Below are 25,267 nucleotides of genomic sequence, written 5' to 3' on the forward strand. Positions count from 1 at the left end.
GCGGCTAACGCAACGCAGTCTGGCGGCTAACGCAACGCAATCTGGCGGCTAACGCAACGCAGTCTGGCGGCTAACCCAACGCAGTCTGGCGGCTAACGCAACGCAATCTGGCGGCTGACGCAACGCAGTCTGGCGGCTAACGCAACGCAATCTGGCGGCTAACGCAACGCAATCTGGCGGCTAACGTAACGCAGTCTGGCGGCTACGCAACGCAGTCTGGCGGCTAACGCAACGCAATCTGGCGGCTAACGCAACGCAATCTGGCGGCTAACCCAACGCAGTCTGGCGGCTGACGCAACGCAGTCTGGCGGCTAACGTAACGCAGTCTGGCGGCTAACGCAACGCAATCTGGCGGCTAACGCAACGCAATCTGGCGGCTAACCCAACGCAGTCTGGCGGCTGACGCAACGCAGTCTGGCGGCTGACGCAACGCAGTCTGGCGGCTAACGCAACGCAGTCTGGCAGCAACGCAACGCAATCTGGCGGCTAACGTAACGCAGTCTGGCGGCTAACGCAACGCAGTCTGGCAGCAACGCAACGCAGTCTGGCGGCTAACGCAACGCAATCTGGCGGCTAACGCAACGCAGTCTGGCGGCTAACGCAACGCAGTCTGGCGGCTAACGCAACGCAATCTGGCGGCTAACGCAACGCAGTCTGGCGGCTAACCCAACGCAGTCTGGCGGCTAACGCAACGCAATCTGGCGGCTGACGCAACGCAGTCTGGCGGCTAACGCAACGCAATCTGGCGGCTAACGCAACGCAGTCTGGCGGCTGACGCAACGCAGTCTGGCGGCTGACGCAACGCAGTCTGGCAGCTAACGCAACGCAATCTGGCGGCTGACGCAACGCAGTCTGGCGGCTGACGCAACGCAGTCTGGCGGCTAACGCAACGCAATCTGGCGGCTAACGCAACGCAGTCTGGCAGCAACGCAACGCAATCTGGCGGCTAACGTAACGCAGTCTGGCGGCTGACGCAACGCAGTCTGGCGGCTAACGCAACGCAATCTGGCGGCTAACGCAACGCAATCTGGCGGCTAACGTAACGCAGTCTGGCGGCTAACGTAACGCAATCTGGCGGCTGACGCAACGCAGTCTGGCGGCTAACGCAACGCAGTCTGGCAGCAACGCAACGCAATCTGGCGGCTAACGTAACGCAGTCTGGCGGCTGACGCAACGCAGTCTGGCGGCTAACGCAACGCAATCTGGCGGCTAACGCAACGCAATCTGGCGGCTAACGTAACGCAGTCTGGCGGCTAACGCAACGCAATCTGGCGGCTAACGCAACGCAATCTGGCGGCTAACGGCTAACGTAACGCAGTCTGGCGGCTAACGCAACGCAATCTGGCGGCTAACGCAACGCAATCTGGCGGCTAACCCAACGCAGTCTGGCGGCTGACGCAACGCAGTCTGGCGGCTAACGTAACGCAGTCTGGCGGCTAACGCAACGCAATCTGGCGGCTAACGCAACGCAATCTGGCGGCTAACCCAACGCAGTCTGGCGGCTGACGCAACGCAGTCTGGCGGCTAACGCAACGCAGTCTGGCGGCTAACGCAACGCAGTCTGGCAGCAACGCAACGCAATCTGGCGGCTAACGTAACGCAGTCTGGCGGCTAACGCAACGCAGTCTGGCAGCAACGCAACGCAGTCTGGCGGCTAACGCAACGCAATCTGGCGGCTAACGCAACGCAGTCTGGCGGCTAACGTAATGCAGTCTGGCAGCAACGCAACGCAGTCTGGCAGCAACGCAATGCAATCTGGCGGCTGACGCAACGCAGTCTGGCGGCTAACGCAACGCAATCTGGCGGCTAACGCAACGCAGTCTGGCGGCTAACGCAACGCAATCTGGCGGCTAACGCAACGCAGTCTGGCGGCTAACCCAACGCAGTCTGGCGGCTAACGCAACGCAATCTGGCGGCTGACGCAACGCAGTCTGGCGGCTAACGCAACGCAATCTGGCGGCTAACGCAACGCAATCTGGCGGCTGACGCAACGCAGTCTGGCGGCTAACGCAACGCAGTCTGGCAGCAACGCAACGCAATCTGGCGGCTAACGTAACGCAGTCTGGCGGCTAACGCAACGCAATCTGGCGGCTAACGCAACGCAATCTGGCGGCTAACGTAACGCAGTCTGGCGGCTAACGCAACGCAATCTGGCGGCTAACGCAACGCAATCTGGCGGCTAACGGCTAACGTAACGCAGTCTGGCGGCTAACGCAACGCAATCTGGCGGCTAACGCAACGCAATCTGGCGGCTAACCCAACGCAGTCTGGCGGCTGACGCAACGCAGTCTGGCGGCTAACGTAACGCAGTCTGGCGGCTGACGCAACGCAGTCTGGCGGCTAACGCAACGCAATCTGGCGGCTAACGCAACGCAGTCTGGCGGCTAACGTAACGCAATCTGGCGGCTAACGCAACGCAGTCTGGCAGCAACGCAACGCAATCTGGCGGCTAACGCAACGCAGTCTGGCAGCAACGCAACATGTTGCTGCAGTCTTATGGCTATAGATCTGTTATAGATCCGCTTTGCTCAGTAACCCTTTCAGTGAAACTCGTTTTACATATTAATGTTTTTATTTCTGATAATTCAGATTATTTTCTGCTTCCAGTAATTTCATTAACCAGCCAGATTAATCTGAACTGGTTTAATTTAAACTAGGTTGATCTCCTGAACCAGTTCTCCAGCCTGGTCCAGATCGTCTTTGTTCTTGTCGAGGGCGGCGCCGAGTTTCACCAACATGGACAGCACAGGCTTTTATTTTCAAATATTTTTGTGCTGAGAACACGGAGCGTCCTGATTGGCTAAGGATCAGTTCCTGGTTGGTCGGGTCTAGATTTTACTTTCTGGAACAAATCAGCGTCTCTCCAGTTTACTGAGATTCTTCAGGTTTGTATTTATTAAAGGAGAATTTATTAGAGGAGGAACAGTTATTGATCCTGCAGGTTTACATCAAAGTCGAGTTCAAATCTTTAGGAGGAAGAGGAGGAGGAGGAGGAGGAGGAGAGCTCAGCGCTGAAACCTCCAGATCTTCATCTTCATCATCATCTCACAAAAATCAAAACAATAACAGTAAAATCTTGGAGTCCAGGAGGACAGATATGAAGATGAACCTCCTCCATCTTTCCTCTCTTCTTAAAGTAAAACCTCAGGGTGCCGACTCCACCGTTTCCATGGCAACTGCACCCTCAGGTGTCCTGCAGGTGTTCAGGCTGAACACTGGAGATCTTATCGATGGACTGCAGGAGCTGAGAGACCAAACGGAGAGTCTCTGCTTCCTCCATCAGCTGCCTGCAGACACACACAGAAAGGTGAAAGGTCAGTGAAGAGCTCGGCTCCAACTGGTGGAAAGTGGAGAAACTGCATTAGAGAGTGAGCTCCAGAAAACCACTGAGGTGCTGTGGTCACATGACCTGAAGCAGCCAATGGCGGCTCAGCTCCGGCCTCTGGGACCTGAACATCTGGACAGGCTGAGAGCATCTGGAACTTGGACTTGTCACTCCAGAAGCTTCCAGAGAGGGAGCTAGAGAGCAGCTCAGAGTGGCAGAGGAAGAACGTCCCTTCAGGTCATCTGGGACCAGGAAGTGTTATGATCAATTAGAATGATTATTGCTAGTGACCCCTAACCCCAACATGGTGCACATGCTCAGTGCACTTTAAGTGTGGCAGACGATTGTTTTGATTAAACACGACTCAAATTGAGCCCCGCTGGCTCCGCCCGCTCAGTGTCCTGCAGATACTGACCTGACGGAGGAGTAGGCGTGGCTTGCTGACTTGCTCAGGTACTCGGCCGCCACCTGAGCGTTTTGTCTCATCGTCATGACGACCTCAGATTCAGCAGCCTTCAGACGGTTGTTTTCTGATCGCAGAGCATCTGCCTCCACCTACACACACACACACACACACACACACACACACACACACACACACTGCTGTCAGGCTGGATCAGGCGGTTCTGTCCAAGTTCTACTGGTTGAACCTGAACGGGTCAGCACCTTTGGCCAGTTAGATCAGTGAGGAACTCTTCAGCAGTTCCTCTGGAGGAACCGTTCCCGGTATAACAGAAAGATCCTGGACGAGCCCCCAGTTGTTCCTCAACCCTCTTGATCAGAGGGACCCAAAGTGGCCCCTGAGGGCCGCCATCCTGCATGTTCTAGTCTCTCCCTGGTTTAACACACCTGGATCCAATGATGGATCATTAGAGGCCTAAGAAGAACATGGACCTGCTGAGAAGGTTGTTGGTACCAGGGAGGGAATAAAACATGCAGGATGCCGGGCCAAAGGACCCACTTTGGGCTCCACTGGTTAGAGGCTCCATTTGGGCTTCCTGTCTAGAGCTTGTGTGTGTGTGAGTATGTGGATCCAGGTTTACCTGCAGCTGCTGAAGCTCCGCCTTCAGTCTGGAAACGCTGCTCTCAGCCTTCGCTGCTCGCCTCTGAAACACACACACACACACACACACCCGTCAGTCCAGGTGTGAACCAATCTTCCTCCTCCTCCTCCTCCTCCTCACCTTCATCAGCTGCAGGTTCTGCTCCACTGACTGCACCATGCTCTCCAGGTCCTGCGCCTCCTGCTCCTCCTGGCGCTTCCTCTGCTGCAGCTCCTCAGAGAGCCGCCTCGCCCTGCAGCAAGGCATGCTGGGTAAACAGGCCGCCATGCCACGCTGTGATTGGTCGGTCGACGCTCACCTGGACTGGTGGAGGTCGGCTCTCCTCTGCAGCTCCCTGACGCTCCGCCTCAACGCCGAGTTCTCCTCCCTCATCTGGACCAGAACCAGAACCAGAACTCAAATCTTTTAGTGTAGTTACTAAAAACACTTAAGTATTTTGGTGTTTCTGTAGAGATGGACCCAGTTCTGATTTTGATTCTGGTTCCCGAAGTGGCTCCAGGTGTCTACCTGTGCTTCCTACCTGTTGGATCAGGCTCCGCCCCCTGCTGGCGTCCGATTGGCTGAGGGACATCTCGTCTCCTCCTTCAGGGTTGGAGGAGAACCTGGAGGACAGGAGTCAGCTGTTACCATGGAAACCCACAAGTGAGCCAGGTCATCTCTCCCCAGCAGCTGCACCAGGCCAGAGCCTTCAGAACCATCTCAGGTTCTACTGGGTCCATTCTGAAACCAGAAGCTCCAGAACTCGGCCCGCCTCAGGTGAGCGGAGTCCAGAAGAAACCAGGAAAAGCCTGAGAGGTTCTGGAGGTTCTGGAGGAGAGAGACTGGTACCGGAAATGGGTTCTCCTTGGTACAGCCGGGTTCGTTACCCCAAACTGACGGTGTTCTGACAATCTGTGCTACCTCATCAGATTCTCCTACAGTAGCACGGATAGATAGCTAAGTCTATCTGTCCGTGCTACCCGTCCAAAACTGCTACCGTCATGTTTACAGTCAGAAACTATAGCAGGTTGTTAATGTTAAATATATTGGATAACAATATTAGAGTGACTGAAGTGGAAGCTTAGCAGTTATGGTTAGCTTAGCATCGGAACAATTTCTATCCATGACGAAACCACAAGAAGATCACTTCCTTCATCTGAACATCTACCTGTTTAAAGTGAAAAGCTGTAGATGTTTGCACTAATCCTTTACTAGAATATCCTACCTGTTCAAATATTTTAAATGCAGAGGTTAGTAAGAATAAAACCGTAAACAGGTTTTTATTGGAATTAAATGAAAGACTAATACAGATCAGTGTGACTCTTTTATGCACATTAATCTGCTGTATGACAGACTTTATTAAATATCAGCCACAATGTGTCACTGAACTGAGCAGGTCACTGAAATGATAGGATATGATTCATATACACTAATATTACACAGCTATTACAGTTTCAATCCCACTTATTATCGCTAACTTCTGTTTAGCAAAGTTTAATAATAAAAAAGAGTGTAATTAAACTAAAATATTTTAAAGCATAAGGACAAAATAGCCCAAAAAACAACGTACTTTGTCCTGATGAACAATAACTTGTCTACGACTGTCGTGTTCTGTGTTTTCTGTGTGTTTATTTAGAGTTTTCTGTGTCCTTGAGTCTCTTCGTTGTCCTGTCCTCCCCTTGATTGTTCCCAGGTGTGTCTCGTTCTGTAATTACCCTCTGTGTATTTAACTCCACCTGTGTTCCTTGTTCCTCGTCGGATCCTTGTCAATGTCTTGTCAATTCGTTGTCAACGTGTCCATGTGCGAGCTGCCAGTTGTTTGGACTATGCTTTTCTTCATTAAATTTCATTATTCATCTTACCTGGGTCCGCTGCGTCTGCCTCACCACCCCTCACCGCACCGTTTCATGACAGAAGGACCCGACCAAACCGATCGGTGAGGCTGCTCAAAAATGGACCCAGCTCGAGTGAGGTTCCCTCCTAAAAGGCAGAGCGGACCGAGGCGGAGATCCGGCAGGGAGGAGAGGGCGTTGGCTGAAGCTCTCGCCGACCTGCAGCAGGAGCTTTTCCGGGGGACAAGACTGGTGTTGGCACCCCCCGGATTCGGCCCCCGTCAATTCCTCCGTCCGGGTAATCAGCAACCTGAGCCGCCAGTGGATCCGGCCCCTGGTCGCCCCACGGGAACACCACCTCCGCTGCCTGCCCGGAGACAGCGACGTGAGCCGCCGGTGGACCCGGCCCCTTGTCGCTTTCTGGAAACACCACCTCCGCCGCCGGTTCCGAGGCTTCGCGCCGGCATTCCCCCGCTGCCGGCTCCGAGGCTTCGCTCCGGCCTTCCTCCGCTGCCGGTTCCGAGGCTTCGCGCCGGCATTCCCCCGCTGCCGGCTCCGAGGCTTCGCTCCGGCCTTCCTCCGCTGCCGGTTCCAAAGTTGCGCTCCGGCATTCCTCCGCAGCCGGCTCCGAGGCTTTGCTCCGGCATTCCTCCAGCCGGCGCACCAACCGGCGCACCAGAGACCGAGACCCTCGGCGTTCCTCCCGAGACCCCGACTCTCTGTGCTCGCCGCCACCGCTGGGCGGCCCCAGAGACACCTCGTCGTTGCCTCCAGCGCCGCGGACGGCCGCCGGACCACCTCCGTGGTTCCCGCCTTCTTTGCCTCCGCCCACTCCATTGGGTCGTTTTTTGTTGTTTGTTTCTGGACTCTGGCCCCCCGTCCAGCGCCCCTCCGCCCACCCTTGTTGTGTTTTTTGTTGTTGTTGTTGTTTTTTGTGCGTCTGGTAGCCGCCCTTGAGGGGGGGGTACTGTCGTGTTCTGTGTTTTCTGTGTGTTAATTTCGAGTTTTCTGTGTCCTTGAGTCTCTTCGTTGTCCTGTCCTCCTCTTGATTGTTCCCAGGTGTGTCTCGTTCTGTGATTACCCGCTGTGTATTTAACTCCACCTGTGTTCCTTGTTCCTCGTCGGATCCTTGTCAATGTCTTGTCAATTCAGTGTCAATTCGTCGTCTAATGTGCGAGCTGCCAGTTGTTTGGACTGTGCTTTTCTTCATTAAATTTCATTATTCATCTTACCTGGGTCCGCTGCGTCTGCCTCACCACCCCTCACCGCACCCCTTCATGACAACGACTTTGCAGGCAGCAAACTAAAACCATTTCTAAATATATTTACAAGCTGCTGTCATGTAAAGTAAAACCATGAAGTAATTCAGCAGCTTAATGAAAACCAGGAATAAAATAAATGAAATAAAACTTACCGTAATCTGCGCTGAAATAAAACACATGAAACCAAACCTCCACAGGTTCCACAGTGGGTTAGGGTCGGGTGACCCTATGTGACGAAGCATCCATGTGCGCATCACCACAAGGTAGGACGGATTTACGGGTAGCACAGATAAACAGAACACCTGGTCCAGGAGTCAGAACCGACCTTTGGGCGTGTCGTGGTGGCGTAGCGGTTAGCGCGACCCACGTTTGGAGGCCTTGAGTCCTCGACACGGCCGTCACGGGTTCGATTCCCGGACCCGGCGATATTTGCCGCATGTCTTCCCTCGTTTCCTGTCAGCCTGCTGTCATATAAGGGATACTAGAGCCACAAAAGGCCCCTGGAGAGGTAAAAAAAAAAGAACCGACCTTTGACCCTGAGAGGGAAAAACCCACCTTGTCTCCTCTCCTCCATCGTCTTCATCTGCATCCTCTTCCTCCTCGCTAGCGCAGAGGAAGCTCCGCCCCAAAGCCTCCTCCTGATTGGACAGAGAATATAACAGCTGCAGTGGCGGCGATGGCCAGCAGGTGGCAGCAGACACACAGAGCTTCACTGGATCTGCTCAGTCAGCGTCATGCAGGTGTTTCCTCCAGGTGTGAGCTAAAGCTGACCCCAACCCAAATCTGGGTCAAAGGTCGCCCTACCTGACCCTGAGGCATTAATCAATGAATCCGCCATAAAAACTGAAGGTTCAGAGTTACAGAAAATTATTCAGCCACACAAAATATTTATAAAACGATTCATAAACAAATGATATCTGATCATATCAGGACTCGTCTCACTGAACCACAGACTCACTTCTGCTCCTTTTTCAGGAATTTTCCTACATTTATTTCCCAAAACGTTTTCCATAACTTTTCCCTCATTGATATAAAACTGTTGGATTCTAATAAAACAAACCGATTCTATCATCAATCTCATTTTATCAGTTTAAAAACATCAAACATCACAAACCTTGCTTTTAATTTCAACAATGAATCAAAATGCATAATAATAATAATAATAATAATAATAATAATAATAATAGTAACGCTGATAGAACATTTCCATCATCAGGTCCAGGTTCTGCTGGTCCATACCTTTCTGTCTCTCTGGTCCTGGTTCTGGTCCTGGTCCTGGTTCTGGTTCTGGTCCTGGTTCTTCCAGCGCAGAAACTCTTTGAAGGAGAACGGGTTCAGCCCATCCTGGACCTCCTCTTCCTCATCTGCAGAGAGGAGAAGCTGAAACGGAATCGGTTCTGATCCAAACATAGATCAGCTCTGGTTTTGATCAGAACCAGAACCAGGCAGTCGGACTGTTCCGGACCGAACCGCAGGACTCACCGTCAGTGATGATCAGGGATTTCCCGCCCCTCTGTCCGGACATGACGAACCGGCTCGGCTCGGCTCGGCTCGGCTCGGCTGTCACCTCTCGCTTATCGATCTCTTATGGATCATTTTAACGATCAGATGGTCTCAAAAGAACCCGACCAGAATCGGGAAAACACGTCCGCGTCAACCGTAGTTTCCACGTGACCGCAGTTTCAGCTTCCTATTGGCTGTAACAGTCACGTGACGTGTAGAGGGGGGAAACCAAGGAAGCAGGTTGTTCCGGTGAGCCTCCTGCACATGCGTTGGTAGTTGTGGAGCTGCAGATATTCCCTGGAGAACTGGACCCGAACTAGAGCCCAACTCAAGAGGTGAGTGCGGCTCCTGTATTTTGCTCCTGTTATTTCTGGTTCCGATACCGGTCAGACGGCTAGCTTCAGAGTTTCACCCATTCCGAACTCCCTTAGAAAATCCTCTAAAATAAGGTGGTCTTATTGATGTGCTGCTGCGGTTGCTGGGACCGATATTCTGAAAGGTTCTGGTCCCTCGTGGACCGAGTAAGGTACACCTGTCGCCGAACCCAAGACAGACGCATCATGCATGTGAACCTGATATATGTGGCGGTTCTGGTAACTGATAACCGAACCACAGTAAAATCAAACAGTTTCTAAATGGGACTCGGTGCTGAGAGTATCTTCAGCAGGATGCTAGATCCTTCCATCCTTCTGGTGGGAACGTCATGGATAGATAGATTTTTCTAAAATATGAAAATTAATAAAACTATACTATACTTTCTGAATGTATACTATTATTCCAGTTGCTAACCCTAAGCAACTGTTACTTTGGTAATGTTAGGCAGAAACACTGAATCCACGTTGAAACCTGACATTGAAATTACTTACATGTTGAATGAACGTTTCACGTTCATTCAACGTTGACGGATAAAAACATTGGACTTGGCGTTCCCTCGCCCGGACGCGGGTCACCGGGGCCCCACTCTGGAGCCAGGCCTGGAGGGGGGGGCACGATGGCGAGCGTCTGGTGGCTGGGCTTTAACCCATGGAGCCCGGCCGGGTTCAGCCCGAAGAGGAAACATGGGTCCCCCCTCCCATGGGCCCACCACCTGTGAGAGGGGCCAAAGGGGTCGGGTGCAGTGTGGGATGGGTGGCGGCCAAGGGAGGGGGCCCTGGCGATCCGATCCTCGGTTGCAGAAACTGGCTCTTGGGACGTGGAATGTCACCTCTCTGGTGGGGAAGGAGCCGGAGCTAGTGCGTGAGGTCGAGAGGTTTTGGCTAGAAATAGTCGGTCTCACCTCGACGCACGGCTCTGGTTCTGGAACCAGCCTCCTTGAGAGGGGCTGGACATACTTCCACTCTGAAGTTGCCCAAGGTGAGAGGCGTCGGGCAGGAGTGGGCATACTTGTTGCTCCCCATCTCGGCGCCTGTACGTTGGGGTTTACTCCGGTGGACGAGAGGGTAGCCTCCCTCCGCCTACAGGTGGGGGGACGGGTCCTGACTGTAGTTTGTGCTTACGGGCCGAACGACAGTTCAGATTACCCACCCTTTTTGGAGTCCTTAGAGGGGGTAGTGGAGAGTGCTCTTCCTGGGGACTCCCTTGTTCTGCTGGGGGACTTCAACGCTCACGTGGGCAATGACAGTGAGACCTGGAGGGTCCTGGTTGGGAGGAACGGCCCCCCTGATCTGAACTCGAATGGTGTTCTGTTGTTGGACTTCTGTGCTCGTCATGGATTGTCCATAACGAACACCATGTTCAAGCATAAGGGTGTCCATATGTGCACTTGGCACCAGGACACCCTAGGCCGCAGTTTGATAATCGACTTTGTCGTCATTTCATCGGATCTGCGGCCATATGTCTTGGACACTCGGGTGAAGAGAGGTGCGGAGCTGTCCACTGACCACTACCTGGTGGTGAGTTGGCTCCGGTGGTGGGGGAGGAAGCCGGTCAGACCTGGCAGGCCCAAACTTGTTGTGAGGGTCTGCTGGGAACGTCTGGCGGAATCCCCTGTGAGACGGAGCTTTAACTCCCATCTCCGGCAAAACTTCGAACACGTCCCGGGGGAGGTGGGGGACATGGAGTCTGAGTGGACCATGTTCCGTGCCTCCATTGTCGAGGCGGCCGATCGGAGCTGTGGCCGCAAGATTGTCGGTGCCTGTCACGGCGGCAACCCTCGTACCCTTTGGTGGACACCTTCGGTGAGGGATGCTGTCAGGCTGAAGAAAGAGTCCTACCGGGCCTTTTTGGCCTGTGGGACTCCGTAAGCAGCTGATGGGTACCGGCGGGCGAAGCGGCATGCGGCTCAGGTGTTTGCTGAGGCAAAAACTCGGGCGTGGGAGGAGTTTGGAGAGGCCATGGAGAAAGACTTCCATACGGCTTCGAAGCGATTCTGGTCCACCATCCGGCGTCTCGGGGGGGGGGAAGCAGTGCGGCACCAACACTGTTTATAGTGGGGATGGTGTGCTGCTGACCTCTACTCGGGACGTTGTGGGCCGGTGGGCAGAGTACTTCGAAGATCTCCTCAATCCCACCAACATGCCTTCTATTGAAGAAGCTGAGCCTGGGGACTCTGGGTTGGGCTCTCCAATCTCTGGGGGCGAGGTCGCCGAGGTGGTTGAGAAGCTCCTCGGTGGCAAGGCCCCGGGGGTGGATGAGATCCGCCCGGAGTTCCTTAAGGCTCTGAATGTTGTAGGATTGTGTTGGCTGACGCGACTCTGCAATATCGCATGGACATCGGGGGCAGTTCCCCTGGATTGGCAGACTGGGGTGGTGGTCCCCCGTTCAAAAAGGGGGACCGGAGGGTGTGCTCCAATTATAGAGGGGTCACACTCTAAAGCCTCCCTGGCCAGGTCTATTCAAGGGTCCTGGAGAGGAGGGTCCGTCGGAGAGTCGAACCTCGGATTCAGGAAGAGCAGTGTGGTTCTGGTTCTGGTCGTGGAACACTGGACCAGCTCTACACCCTCAGCAAAGTCCTGGAGGGTTCTGGGAGTTCACCCAACCGGTCTACATGTGTTTTGTGGACTTGGAGAAGGCGTTCGACCGTGTCCCTCGGGGAGCCCTGTGGGGGGTTCTCCGGGAGTATGGGGTACCGGGCCCTTTGATACGGGCTGTCAGGTCCCTGATGGCCGGTGTCAGAGTCCTGTCCGCATTGCCGGCAGTAAGTCGGGCTCGTTTCCGGTGAGAGTTGGACTCTGCCTGCCCTTTGTCACCGATTCTGTTCATCACTTTCATGGACAGAATCTCTAGACCAGCCAAGGTGTTGAGGGGATCCGATTTGGTGGCCTTAGGATCTCGTCTCTGCTTTTTGCAGATGATGTGGTCCTACTGGCTTCATCAGATCGTGATCTGCAGCTCTCGCTGGAGCGGTTCGCAGCCGAGTGTGAAGCGGCCGGGATGAGGATCAGTGCCTCCAAATCCGAGGCCATGGTCTTGAGCCGGAAAGGGGTAGAATGCCTTCTCTGGGTCAGGGGGGGTGTCCTGCCCCAAGAGGAGGAGTTCAAGTATCTCGGGATCTTGTTCACGAATGAGGGAAGAAGGGAGCGGGAGATCGACAGGCAGATTGGCGCAGCGTCTGCCGTCAAGCGGGCGCTGTACCGGTCCGTCGTGGTGAAGAGAGAGCTGAGCCAAAAAGCGAAGCTCTTGATTTACCGGTCGATCTACGTTCCCACCCTCGTCTATGGTCATGAGCTTTGGGTCGTGACCGAAAGAACCAGATCGCGGATACAAGAGGCCGAAATGGGTTTTCTCCGTAGGGTGTCTGGGCTCTCCCTTAGAGAGAGAAGCTCAGTCATCCGGGAGGGACTCAGAGTAGAGCCGCTGCTCCTTCACATCGAGAGGAGCCAGTTGAGGGGAATCTGGTCAGGATGCCTCCTGGACGCCTCCCTGGTGAGGTGTTCCAGGCACGTCCCACCGGGAGGAGGCCCCGGGGAAGACCCAGGACACGCTGGAGGGACTATGTCTCTCGGCTGGCCTGGGAACGCCTCGGGATTCCCCCGGAAGAGCTGGAAGAAGTGGCCGGGGAGAGGGAAGTCTGGGCCTCCCTTCTGAAGCTGCTACCCCCGCGACCCGACCCCGGATAAGCGGAAGAAGATGAATGGATTGAGAATTTGACCACAAAACAACATTCATTCAATGAATCATTGAACATTAGTTAATTGGCTAGAAATGGAGGATTGTTTGATGGTTGATCCAGAAATCACCTTCCTGACCAGAATCCACCATAGAGTGTCCATCTGCTGTCCATCCTGTTTAGACAAACACTTCAATCCTTCAATGTTTATTTCAGGAAGTCTTTAAAGAACTGTTTTGTTCTGCAGGCGTCAGAATGTCTGCAGAGAGCTCAGCTGAGGGGGAGCCGTCCCAAAACCGACCCCCGTACCAGCAGGGGTCCGGTTCGTCCAGCGGTCCGACCTCGGCCAGCCAGTCGTCCAGCGGCTCTGGGACACTGAGCAGCGTGGACACGCTTCCCGTCACGCTGCCGTCTGTCCCGGAGGAGGCGGAGCTTCAGCCCTGGGGCCGGCTGCTCCCCATGGCCCCAGGTTTCCGGAGCCACGGTGACCCACTGTCCTCTCCTCCGCTGGGCCGGAACCGGGCCGGAGCCAGAACTCACCTGCCTCTCTGTACTTCCAGACTGCGTGGAGGACCGATACCTGTTCGGACGGGACGCCGCCTGCGACTACGTCCTGGACGACCCGCAGGACAGGAAGTCCAAGAGGTTCAGGATCTACAGCAAGAAGCACTTCAGGATCTACAGGGTGAGAACCGGGCCGCTGGTTCCGGTGCTTCAGCAAGAAACATGTCTTTCCTGTGACTGGTTTAGTCTCACTTGTCCTCACTTGTCCTCCCTCTGTCCCCAGGAAGGCTCGGAGGTCTTCGTAGAGGACTACAGTAACAACGGGACGTTTGTGGACGGGGTGAAGGTCGGCCAGAACAAGAAGCTGCCTCTAACGAATAACGCCGTCCTTTCTCTGGCTGAGCAGCGCAACAGAGGTGATGCACCTGAGTCATATGACCATTCACCTGGTCTTCCTGCCTCAGTCTGACTGACCGCGTGTCCTCTGTACACTGCAGTGTTCGTCTTCATCGACCTGATGTCCGACTATCAGTCAAGTTTGCCCAGAGCTCTGCAGGACAAATACGTGCTGACCCGCCAGATCGGAACGTGAGTCTGCTAGAGCTCCACTTCCTGTCTCTGACCCGATCTCTGCTCAACTTCTTGCTGTTTCACATTCTGTTGGGTTTTGGAAGATGGGTTGAAAACTCCAGTGTGAATCCGGGTTCATGAAAAGCTGAAGGTTCTGGAGGCCCTAACCGGTTCTGCAGCATTAGCCGGGTCCATTAACCCCCCGCTGTGTTCCAGGGGCGTCTGCGGCGAGGTGCGTCTGGCCTTCGAACGCTCCACCTGCAGGAAGTTTGCCGTTAAGATTATCAACAAGAAGAACTTCCAGTCTGAGGGGGTGGGTCTGCGATCTGATTTGCTCTCAGGTCTCCTTCCTGTCTCTGCTCGCCTCAGGACTACAAACATGGCGGCACGAAGATTGTGGTGAACGTGTTACCCATTTGCTTTATTGTCCAATCACAGACAGCGAAACGGAACGCAGAGACGGAGATTGAGATCCTGCAGAGGGTCGATCATGTGAGTAAAACCAACGAAGAAGAAGAGTCATGTCTCATCTGTCCTGACAGACGTCTGTCTCCTGCAGCCGTGTCTCATAAAGACGGAGGACTTCTACCAGACGGAGGACAGCTACTACATCGTCCTGGAGCTGTGAGTCCCACCAGAGCCTTGGTTACTGTGCTCCGCCCTCTTATATCTGGTCCTGCCCCATTATCTGTAACTCCGCCCCTTATGTCTGGCTCCGCCCCCAGCATGGAGGGCGGTGAGCTCTTCCACAGAGTGAAGTCTCAGCAGCAGCTCGATGAAGGCGTGGCCAAGCTTTACTTCTATCAAATGCTCTGTGCCGTGCAGGTGAGGCCTGCTGCTGTTGCCATGGTAACCAACACTGCCAGATAACTCTGTGTGTTTGTGTGTGTGTAGTATCTCCACAGGAACGGGATCATCCACAGAGATCTGAAGCCAGAGAACATCCTCCTGTCCTCAAGTGAGGATGAATGTCTCATCAAGGTGAGTCCACCTTCCTCGTCCTGCTAGAGGGCGTCCTCTTTGCCCTCCTGTGACCCAGCCCTCCGGTGGCTCCGCCCCCTTGTGAAGGTGACGGATTTCAACCAATCCAGGATCCTGGAGGAGGCGGCCCTGATGCGGACGCTGTGTGGGACTCCGTCCTACCTGGCCCCTGAGGTCTTCACTCTCACCTCCAGCACCGGTTACGGGCTGGCGGTGGATGCCTGGAGCCTGGGCGTGCTTCTGTTTGTCTGGTAGGCTCCGCCCCCTTCGCCGCCGTGCCGGCCGTGTCCCTGGTCTAACTCTGTGTGTCTGGCAGCCTCAGCGGCTACACGCCATTCCACGAGAGGTTCGGCGAGCGTTCGGTGACGGAGCAGATCATCCGCGGGGAATTCACCATGATCCCGTCCAAGTGGAGGCACGTCTCCAATCAAGGTAACCACGGTAACCGGGGGAGGGTGCAGTTTCCCGTCAGGGCGAGGCTGCCTGGGAGCTGACGCTGAGACGGTCACTGGTGTTTCAGCCAAAGACATGGTGAGGAAGCTGCTGGAGGTCGACCCCACGCTGAGGATGACTGTGGATGAGGCTCTGCAGCACCCCTGGCTGCAGGTAGGAGAACTGCAGCCACTTTATCACCACACATACTGTGATGGGAGAGGATATGTTTTTTTTTTATGTATTGATGTGTTAAAACGTTTGTTGGTCATTTTTGTGGATGTTATTTATATGTAATGTTTAAATATTTTGTTTTATGCTGATTAAATCTAAGTTAAATAAACTAGAAACATAGAAACGTCTTCCTGTAGTGAATGTCTGTAGAACCGCGAGTCACTTCTAGTCAAAACCAAAAGCTCCTAATTCCTCCTTTCATCATGGGAGGTGTAGTCTGGAGCAGGGCATGATGGGAGGAGGTGTAGTCTGGAGCAGGGCATGATGGGAGGAGGTGTAGTCTGGAGCAGGGCATGATGGGAGGAGGTGTAGTCTGGAGCAGGGCATGATGGGAGGAGGTGTAGTCTGGAGCAGGGCATGATGGGAGGTGTAGTCAGTGGCTCTCCTGTGCTTCAGGACCAGCCGATGCAGCAGACGGCTCACAGGCTCATGAAGCCGGCAGGAGGAAGAGGAGATGCTGCTGCTGAAGAAGATGATGCCCTATCTGCTGCTGTTTCCACGGTAACCACACATGATCACACACCTTAATGCCACGCGAAGCCCCGCCCCTTATGGCAGCCTGGCTCCTCCCCCCGCAGGAAGCGGATTCATCCTCAGCAGGAAGTTTAAATCGGAAACGAGGAAGAGGAGAGGAGGAAGAGGAACATCTTCATCCTGCAAAGAGGAAGTTCTAGTGCTGTAGAACCGGTCCGGTTCCGGTTCCAGAGCAATAAACAGAACCATAAAAAACCATCTGCAGTGTTTTTATTTAAAACATAAAATCATTGAAGAAAACCAAGATCAGAACCAGGACGGGTCTGAACTGATTGGATCTGGTTCTGAGGATCGGTCTGTTCCGGTCCGGTCCGGTCCTCGGAACCAGAGAGTAAAACATCTAATTCAGTTTATTTATAATTTAATCTAAATTATTTCTATTCAAACCTTAAAATTATCAAAGAAACTAGTTATTGGAATCGGGTCCGGTCAGAACCAGGTCCAGTCAGAAATAATAATCTTTGTTCATCAGAACCGGGTCAGGACTGGGTCCATTCAGAACGCCGCTGCAGTTTCAGGTGAAGAATCAGAACCACAGATGGAGAAAATAATCATCTTTATTCATCAGAACCGGGTCAGAACCGGGCCAGGCAGGCACGGTCTGTCACATGACATCATTAGGTCGGCCAATCAGTGTCCACTGTGCTCCGGTCCTAATGAAGAGGCTCCACCCCCTTGGTGATGTCACAGCCTGGCGCGGCGGCGGTCTCTGACGGCAAACAGCACGGCGTGAGCGTCATCGAACGACTCGCCGACGGCTGATTGGACGCGGCTCCTCCAGCGCCGCAGCTGGGGGCGGTCCTTCAGGATGTCCCGCCCACTTCCCAGAGGCTGCAGACACACAGTGAGCGCGCTCAGAACCGGCTGAGCCCCGCCCCTTCTCACCATTCACCAGCTCACCTGCATGAGCTCGCAGACGGCGAGCAGGTCGGCCACGGTGATGTCATCGCCGCAGAGGAACGGCTGGCGCCGCAGGAACATGGACTCCAGCCGCTCCAGCGTGACGTCCAGGTCCGACAGGGCCTGGTCCAAGCGGCGCTGGTCCACCGGGCCGCCGACCTGAGCAGGGAGCAGAACCTGGGGGTGGAGCCACAAGGGAGGGGTGGAGACACAGGGGTGGGGTGTGTTTCCAGGAAGTGTCAGTGTGTGTGTGTTTGTAATCAATCAATCAATTTAACATTTCAGCAGCAAGGCTTTTCAAAGTATCAGCGGCTGTCGTAGTTGTACGTCGCGTGGTTTCGTTCTTAATATTTTTATCCATACTAAATATGTCGAGCAAAAAAAGCAGAAAATGAACAGACTTCGCTCTGAAGATGCACCTGCCAAGGTGAAGCCACGCCTCTCTGAAGCCACGCCTCTCTGAACTGGTCTCCCAAAAACAACAGCAGGAGTCTCACTGATTTGCAGGTATGTCATTTGTGCAATACTTTATTCTGGCCCCAAAAAAGTATTTTGTGGATTCAAAACGACAAAAAACAAATTAAATTTAAAATAAAAAAAATTAAGTTATTAAAAAAATGTAATTCTTTGAAAAAATCCAAATTTATTTTTAATTAGTAAAATAATATTTTGGGGGCTGAAATTCTTTTATGGGGCCGAAATATGTTTTGCGGGTTAGAATAAAGTAACACCGTAACTGACTCTAGATCTATAAATCTAGACCTATGACTCTAGATCTATGACTCTAGCTCTATAACTCCAGATCTATGACTCTAGATCTATAACTCCAGATCTATAACTCTAGATTGTTCCTCTTTATTCCAGAGATTCCTTCAGGTTTACCTCCAGTATGAACACCTTGGCAGCGTGCGGTCTGGTGTTGCTATGGTGCCAAGCTGTGTACTCGTCCACGCGTGCGCGTCGCTCCGGTTGCCATGGATACCAGTGTTCAGGGATGTCGAACGTGGTGGCCAGGTACTTCAGGATGGCGTCACTGCAGCAGGCCGACAGGTGAGAGATGAACAGAAACCCCAGAGCTCCACCTCAGACTCTGCAAGCCTGTTAGCATGTTAGAGGTCAAAGGTCATGCAGGTGAAAGTGCACCTCTCCGTGAGGACGAAGCCGCCGTCCACCAGCACCGGTACCTTCTGCATGGGGTTCAGCTTGGAGAACTCCGAGGTTCTGTGTTCCCCTGCAAGCATCAAGCATTCAGATGAAACTACCCTTACTGTCCAAAACTCTGACAGTCTAACCATCACCGGATCGTTTCATGAGCCGAACCCAGGAGCCGACTCCTCCGAACCGGGTCCAGGTGTTAAACTTTGCCTATATTTCTTCCAGTCCTCAGGATCATAAATAAACCTTTAAACGATCAGAATTTACACGGAGTTTGGAGAAACTAGGTCAGAGTTCAAAGGATCAAAGTCCAGAGCAGGAACGGTTCAGTTCTTCAATAAGTGGACCGGATCAGCGGCTCAATGAACTGGTCAGTTAACCTGCTGACTACTTAATTGGACTGGTAACTCGTTAACCTGTTAACTGGTTAGACTGGTAACTGCACACCTTTCCGCAGAGCCACGCTGTGGACCCGGTGCGGGATCTTGGTGCGGGTCAGCAGGATGTGGACGGCTCTGCAAGGCTGCGACAGCAGGTCCAGGTAAACCTCCACCACGCGTCCCGTTGCCATGGAGACCAGGTGTTTTCTGTTAACTGGGTGAAAAAGTCTCAAACTGACGGTGAATGCAGTTGCTCTCCCTCTGCGGTCCCCCGTCTGTCAGCGGCTCCTCTGCTCCCCCTGCTGGCAGCGAGGCGAACCGCACAGGCGGCTACGGCAGGGCAGTTTAAAATAAAATCAGCCTCAGTGTCAGTTTTGACACAAACACTTTCTATCTGTCCTGAAAGATAATTTCAGATTTGTGGTGTTTAATTCTGTCTAGAGAGAAAAATAAATCCAGAAATCTTCAAAACACGATTGAATATTTCTGAAATGATTCGTCACCTAAAGAGTCACACATCGGTAATTATAATTCAAGATATCTGGAGCTTAATTATGACTGATCAAAACTACAGTTTCAGATATCTGGATAAATAAACTGTGCATAAGGGCCTCTGACTGGGGCTGCCCAAACAGCTGCCTGCATTAAATATTCAGAAGATAGCTGAATGTACGTAGAAAGAGGCATTAAGGAAGAACTTACTGCAGAAATCTGCAAACTGTTTCCTTTTTCTGCTCTGCCAAGAGACAAACATTTAAACCGAATTAGAAAAAGCTCAAAGTGCTGCTGGAGGCACAATCTGTTCAGTCTGAAATATCTCCCATCTAAAAGTACATTAAGGTAGCTTTAATTAGAATTATGACCAGTCAAAATAAAAACTGAGATATCTCCAATTTTCTTTATATTTTCTTTTAAATGAAATCTATATCTCAGCTGGTCAATTAACTAACGCATCTATTCAGAAATCAGTTGCAAGTTTTGGAACATCATTATGGTTCACCTGATTTTATGTTAAACAGCTTGCCATAGAGTCCTTTAGTCCAGGAGTTAAAACTTAAGAAACGAACCAAAGAGTAAAACCAGCAGAACCATAAACCTGGATCTGGACCTGGAGCCGGACCTGGAACAAGAACTAGGCCCTCCCAGGTGCCACCCTACTGAGCATGCTCAGTGCCGTCCAGCTGGAGGATAAATCCTCGGTGCTGATGGGATTAGCAGAGCAGATTCTCTGAGCTGAACAGAACCAGCATCAAGTTCTGAGGAGTTCTACTGGTTCTACTGGACCCTGAAGCCTGGCAGGTCAGTGATTGGTTGGGGGTAGGGGGTGTAGCTGGCAGGAGGCTGGGTCCGGTTCTGATCCACTCCCAGACCGACCTTGACGGGTTTGTGTCAGAAGTTCTGCTGCGGGTGCAGACCGGTTCTAGTAGAGCGACCTGGAGAACAACCGATCCAAACTTTGGTTTGGTTCTGCAGTTCGGACCTTGAACCGGGCCGGACCTCGGAGCGGGAGGTTCTGGCAGCTCCTCACCTAGACTCGGCCTGAATCGGGTCGAAGGCTCAAATTTGATTAGATTAGAACGTAGCAGAACCTCCCAAGAGGCTAACCGAGCCAGAACCGGATCAGAACCGCAGATGGAGGTTCTGTTGGTCTCAGAGACAGCTGGACTTCCCCAGGTTCTACTGGCCTAGATGTGGGCCTTCAGCTGGTTCTGGTCCAGCAGCAGAGGCTCAGAACCTCCATGTGACCAGAACCGGAGGAGCATCGGCGGACGCCCGGGGCGGCCGGCGCTGGGGGCATTTATAGACCTGGTGATCGTATTTCTGAAGTTCTACTTTCCACATGGAGCGCATTACCCAGCATGCATCAGTTCTGCTGCTCCGTGTTGGTTTGGTCTAGTCTCTGGTTCTGAACGTCCTGCTGGAGCACCGGCAGCAAGTCAGAGGTCAGAGGTCAGCTCAGGCATTTCAAACATTCAAAGCATCATAAAATAAATAAACATAGTTAAAAACAAACAAATTTATATAAACACAGGAAACAGAATTAGAAGTCAGAGAGCCTCCGGCCAGCAGGGGGAGCTCCAGGCCCAGAGTTTAAAGGAGCAACCTCAGGAAAAGCCATTGTTTTGTTCTGGAGGCTTTTATTTTGAAAATTTTTCAAGTTTCCAAATCGTAGAAAAGTTAAAGCAGATTCAATAAAAAACTAGAACAATGATTCCAAACCCGCTTTCATATTAGCGATTAGCTTATCATCAATTATCGTTCCAAAGTGTCTGCAGCTCGCAACAAAATCAATTCCTGAATACTGGAGCTTACAGAGGTCAAAGGTCAAATCCTTAATTTCTGTGATGTTTGCTTTTCAATTCATCTTGACGACACTGAGCAACACAGCAACAGCCTCCATGGCAACAGTATCTATTACTGATTTGTTGGCATGTGGAGAACCAGAAGAGATGAAGACATGTGACCTCTGACCTCTCACCCCGTGCATTAAAGGGGCAGCAATATGCCTGGAAAACACATACTGGCCCTTTAAATAATCCAGGCGTGTTTGCCAGGATGATGCTGAGCGACGACTGGACCGTGATGAACAACAGCAGCTCAGAGCTGGACGGCAGGAGGCCCCGCAGGTCAAAGGTCAGTAGGTCGTGTTAATCTGCACTTAATCCGTCAGATCAGGGTGTGGCTAATCTGCAGCAGCTGTCAGAGTCGCTGATCTGCTGGCGAGCCTCTGAGCAACACCCTGGGGAAAGTATTCACACCCCTGCTGGCTGAAGCTTTGACCCAGTTTCAGCTCAAACCAGCTTAAAGAGACGGAACACGATTTCAAAAATACAATTACATCAATATGGGAGGAAACGCCCGGACCTGACCGGACCCGACCAGCCGGTTGGCCGGAGCCAACCAGTCCGGCTCCAGTCCGGTCCGGTCCGCTCCGGTCCAGACCTTCCAGCAGGGGTGGGGATACTTTTAGAGTCCACTGGACTCTGAGGTTCCATGAACCCGAGTCCCGGTTCTGTGTGTGTGTGTGTGTGTTCAGAGGTGCTGCACCTTCCTCTTATGGTCGGTCGCCGTGCTGTTCGCCATGGCGGCCGTCGTCACGGCAACAGTGACGGCCCTCCATCTCCACCAGCTTCCTCTGCCCATCTTCAGCAGGTAACGCACCTGTCTTCTCTGCTCGAACATCTGTGTCTCCGGCTGCACCTTCACCTGCCGTTGTCATGGCAACAGGGGAGGGGCCTCCACGCCAGCCATCTCTGCCGGCTCTTCAGAGTCAGGCGCCCTGGTGACCATCTCCCGCGTGGCGGATGGCGAGCCGGTCAGTGTCTTCCTGGACCCCGCCTGTCCGGATCTGAGCCAGGACTTCCTGCGGCTGGAGGCGCTGCACGGCTCGCTGCTGCACGCGCTGACCAATCGCAACGCAGACGACCACAGGAACGGGGGGGCCGTCCAGAAGCTGGGGGACGACCTGAAGGCGCTCGCAGGCCACACCCACAACCTGAGGCTGGAGGCCGAGTCGCTGAAGAGGGGCCAAGGTGCTCTGGACCAGCGCATGGACCGCCTGCAGAACGAGCAGAGCCGCATCATCCAGGTAGAGTCACACCTGGCTGTGACATCATCAGCCAGCACAGCTTCGGCTCATCAGGCCGGACCAGTGGGGCGTTAACCAATCGGGTCTGTCCACCTGTCCAGGTGCTGTCTGACAGCCACTCCGGCATCCTGAAGCTAGCTGAGAGCTGCAGCGATTCTCTGCTCGGCCTGAAGAGGGAGACGGAGAGCCTGGGGAGGCTGAAGAGCGAGCTAAGTCGCAACATCGCCCAGACAGGTGAGACTCGGGTAACTCGAGCAACAGCGGCTGTTAACGGGGCTCTGATTGTTTCCATGGCAACCTGTCTCCGCAGCCGTCCAGCCCAGAGACTGCAGCGACGTCCTGGCGTCCGGCGTCTCCGTGGACGGAGTCTATTCTGTGTTCCCAACCCACGACCCTGAGGGTTTCATGGTCTACTGCGACCTGAGCACGGACGGCGGAGGCTGGACGGTACAAACACAGCGGTGCCCCCCGCTGGCCATAGGGGGGACAGGTCCACCTGTCTCCACATGGCGGGACGCTGCTGTCCTCTAATGTCCCTGTGCGTCTCGCAGGTGATCCAGAGGAGGGAGGACGGTTCCATGAACTTCTTCAGAGGCTGGGAGGCCTACAGGGACGGCTTCGGGACGACCACCGGGGAGCACTGGCTGGGTGGGCCCGGCTTCACCTGGACCAATCAGAGCATGGAGACGCTCTGACGGACCAATCGGAGCCGTCAGAGCGTCTTTTAAGAGACTTTTTTAAGACTACATTTTTCAGACGAAGGGCCCTATATTGATGCTCATCTCCAGATTAACAGCCTAACGGCTCTGATTTGTCTCCTGGAGCTTCACCTCTCCAACACCTCAGCTGATAGATTTATGGAAAAAATGGATATTTGCAAAACTAGAAATTTGAAAAAAAGGCAGTTCAAAAATGTAATCTTAAAAAAAGTCTCTATCAAAAATTACATTTTGAGTCCTTTATAATTTACTTTTGGTTTATTAACATTAGAGTCATCATTAAAGATGGCTCTAATGTTAAGATAGAACCGTCGGCTAGCTGCAGAAACATGAACATGGACGTCTGAATGAGACACTTTAGCATGCTAACTCTCACTCTTAGCATGCTAACTTTCCCACTTAGCACGCTAACTCTCACTCTTAGCATGCTAACTTTCCCACTTAGCACGCTAACTCTCACTCTTAGCATGCTAACTTTCCCACTTAACACGCTAACTCTCACTCTGCCCGTTTCAGGCCTACACAGGATCTACACCCTCACCAGGTCAGGAGGCTACGAGTTGCGTATCGACATGGCTGACTTTGATAACGCCACAGCGTTCGCTTGCTACTCGGATTTCTCTGTCGGTCGAGACTCGGTGAACCCGGAGGAGGACGGGTACCCACTGACCGTAGACGGCTACTCTGGAACGGCAGGTACTGGACCACACAGTACAACCCAGTACCACAGCGTACCAAACAGTCCTGACCTTCTGCCTCCTACAGGAGACTCTCTCCTGAAACACTCGGGGATGCGGTTCACCACTAAAGACCGGGACCAGGACCAATCTGAGAACAACTGTGCGGCGTACTACCAGGGGGCGTGGTGGTACCGGAACTGCCATACCTCCAACCTGAATGGACAGTACCTGAGAGGAGGCCACGCCTCCTACGCTGACGGTGTGGAATGGTCCAGCTGGACCGGCTGGCAGTACTCGCTGCGGTTCACTGAGATGAAGATACGACCCAGAAGACCAGAGTCCTGAACCGGGCCCAGAACCTGGACCAGAGAACCTTCCCTCTTTAATAAATTGTTCTGATCCATTCCTGAGCCTCTGTGTGCTATTTGATGATCAACTCTGTGTCATATTGATGAGTGACTATGGGATTTATTAAACCGTCCTGGACTGAACCGGTCTGACTGAGATAACAAATATAGAAGAGAAGTTCTGACATGAAAATAAGAACCACCAAACATCTCCAGAACTTTAATATGCAGACCAATGGTCAGAAAACGTTAATATTTCATCGTATTTAGCTTCATTTTAGCTCTGATCCATTTGAGTCCTATAAGTTCTGTCAGATTTTCACCTCAGATCCACCAAACCACCTGAGAGCCATTGGACCTCAACGCAGAGTAGGTTCAGTTATTCAGCCCTGTTTTCAGTTTGCTCCATTCAAACGATGAACATGATAAACATAGTAAACATAACATAATACATCATTATAAATTATATATATATCAGTCCTATTTATGATTGTTTTGTGTCTAAAACAAGAACAATAAAAATAAAATAATTCGCTGCCATATAAACTAAGGTGCCAGTGATTCCACTGAGAGAGAAGAACCTTTGAACAGGATTGGTCAAAGTGATGCTGTTTACAGAGCCTGTTAATCTACACATACATCTGATCTTAATGTTTGGAAGCACAGCAGCACAAGTTGGTACACTGGCACTTACCAACATCTGACTGGCACTACTCCATCGGGCACCCAAAGCAGCATCCTCATGCCATCATTGTAAGCGACCTGAAATTTATGCATACTGCTTTTTCTGTAGCGCCACCAGGTGGGCAGTGTACATCGGAGTACAGTATGCTTTAAAGTGTGCAGTCTTGACAGATGCTGAGCACATAGAGAATGTCTGAAGGAGCATATTAACTTGTACATATTGCATCCAGCGCTGCCTGTAAATGTCTATCATCAGACAGGTCAGCGGTGATGTAATGTCCCAAATATTTGACCTCACCAGTAACTTGGAGGATGCTGCCACACAGGGTGAAGTTAGGGAAAGATAGTTAGTGTCTTCTTTGCTCTTGACAATCATGATTTTGCTGTTTTTTGCAGTATCCAGAACTGTTATTATAAATATATTATTTATCCTAATAAATAATATATTTATTATTATATAAAATGTAATAATAAATATATTATATTTAAATAAACACAGCCCGGACCGTTTACCGCAGCACTCCACTGCGCAGTCATGCGGTCAC

The 25,267-nt window shown here is 52.5% G+C and overlaps 4 protein-coding genes across 9 annotated transcripts; 2 read left to right on the plus strand and 2 right to left on the minus strand.

Moving 5' to 3' along the window:
* Positions 1-2,656: 2,656 nt before the first annotated feature.
* entr1 (endosome associated trafficking regulator 1) lies at positions 2,657-9,126 on the minus strand. Of its 3 annotated transcripts, XR_003597619.1 has the most exons (10): positions 8,945-9,126; positions 8,702-8,826; positions 8,018-8,100; positions 4,910-4,991; positions 4,688-4,761; positions 4,510-4,621; positions 4,369-4,431; positions 3,741-3,880; positions 3,410-3,567; positions 2,657-3,287 (listed from the first exon to the last, which is right to left on the minus strand). XR_003597619.1 is itself a non-coding variant. In XM_028034229.1 (9 exons), exons 1-9 carry the CDS (start codon positions 8,985-8,987, stop codon positions 3,185-3,187), a joined length of 825 nt encoding a protein of 274 aa, XP_027890030.1. In that variant the 5' UTR covers positions 8,988-9,126; the 3' UTR covers positions 2,657-3,184. The 3 variants fall into 3 exon arrangements, 1 of the variants encoding a protein (XP_027890030.1); XM_028034229.1 differs by lacking the exon at positions 3,410-3,567; XR_003597620.1 differs by lacking the exons at positions 2,657-3,287; positions 3,410-3,567 and adding an exon at positions 3,992-4,202.
* A 26-nt stretch (positions 9,127-9,152) lies between these two features.
* Positions 9,153-16,466, plus strand: chek2 (checkpoint kinase 2). 2 transcript variants are annotated; one of them, XM_028034193.1, is made up of 15 exons: positions 9,154-9,300; positions 13,261-13,497; positions 13,574-13,698; positions 13,801-13,933; positions 14,015-14,105; positions 14,304-14,400; positions 14,526-14,579; positions 14,647-14,711; positions 14,813-14,912; positions 14,982-15,068; positions 15,156-15,319; positions 15,385-15,500; positions 15,589-15,674; positions 16,131-16,235; positions 16,313-16,466. In XM_028034193.1, exons 2-15 carry the CDS (start codon positions 13,269-13,271, stop codon positions 16,406-16,408), a joined length of 1,548 nt encoding a protein of 515 aa, XP_027889994.1. In that variant the 5' UTR covers positions 9,154-9,300; positions 13,261-13,268; the 3' UTR covers positions 16,409-16,466. The 2 variants fall into 2 exon arrangements, with proteins under 2 accessions (XP_027889995.1, XP_027889994.1); XM_028034194.1 differs by lacking the exon at positions 14,526-14,579 and having other exon boundaries at positions 9,153-9,300.
* A 341-nt stretch (positions 16,467-16,807) lies between these two features.
* On the minus strand, positions 16,808-19,028 carry gstt2 (glutathione S-transferase theta 2). 2 transcript variants are annotated; one of them, XM_028034233.1, is made up of 5 exons: positions 18,771-19,028; positions 18,312-18,399; positions 18,051-18,201; positions 17,169-17,345; positions 16,808-17,099 (listed from the first exon to the last, which is right to left on the minus strand). In XM_028034233.1, exons 1-5 carry the CDS (start codon positions 18,892-18,894, stop codon positions 16,953-16,955), a joined length of 687 nt encoding a protein of 228 aa, XP_027890034.1. In that variant the 5' UTR covers positions 18,895-19,028; the 3' UTR covers positions 16,808-16,952. The 2 variants fall into 2 exon arrangements, with proteins under 2 accessions (XP_027890034.1, XP_027890033.1); XM_028034232.1 differs by having other exon boundaries at positions 18,039-18,201.
* LOC114154792 (fibrinogen C domain-containing protein 1-like) lies at positions 18,733-24,096 on the plus strand. 2 transcript variants are annotated; one of them, XM_028034203.1, is made up of 9 exons: positions 18,733-18,864; positions 21,259-21,337; positions 21,741-21,856; positions 21,932-22,292; positions 22,394-22,526; positions 22,603-22,739; positions 22,844-22,940; positions 23,528-23,707; positions 23,777-24,096. In XM_028034203.1, exons 1-9 carry the CDS (start codon positions 18,827-18,829, stop codon positions 24,034-24,036), a joined length of 1,401 nt encoding a protein of 466 aa, XP_027890004.1. In that variant the 5' UTR covers positions 18,733-18,826; the 3' UTR covers positions 24,037-24,096. The 2 variants fall into 2 exon arrangements, with proteins under 2 accessions (XP_027890004.1, XP_027890005.1); XM_028034204.1 differs by lacking the exon at positions 18,733-18,864 and adding an exon at positions 19,276-20,002.
* Positions 24,097-25,267: the final 1,171 nt, after the last annotated feature.

This window comes from Xiphophorus couchianus, chromosome 12 (assembly GCF_001444195.1).
Source record: "Xiphophorus couchianus chromosome 12, X_couchianus-1.0, whole genome shotgun sequence".
Lineage (NCBI taxonomy): Eukaryota > Metazoa > Chordata > Actinopteri > Cyprinodontiformes > Poeciliidae > Xiphophorus > Xiphophorus couchianus.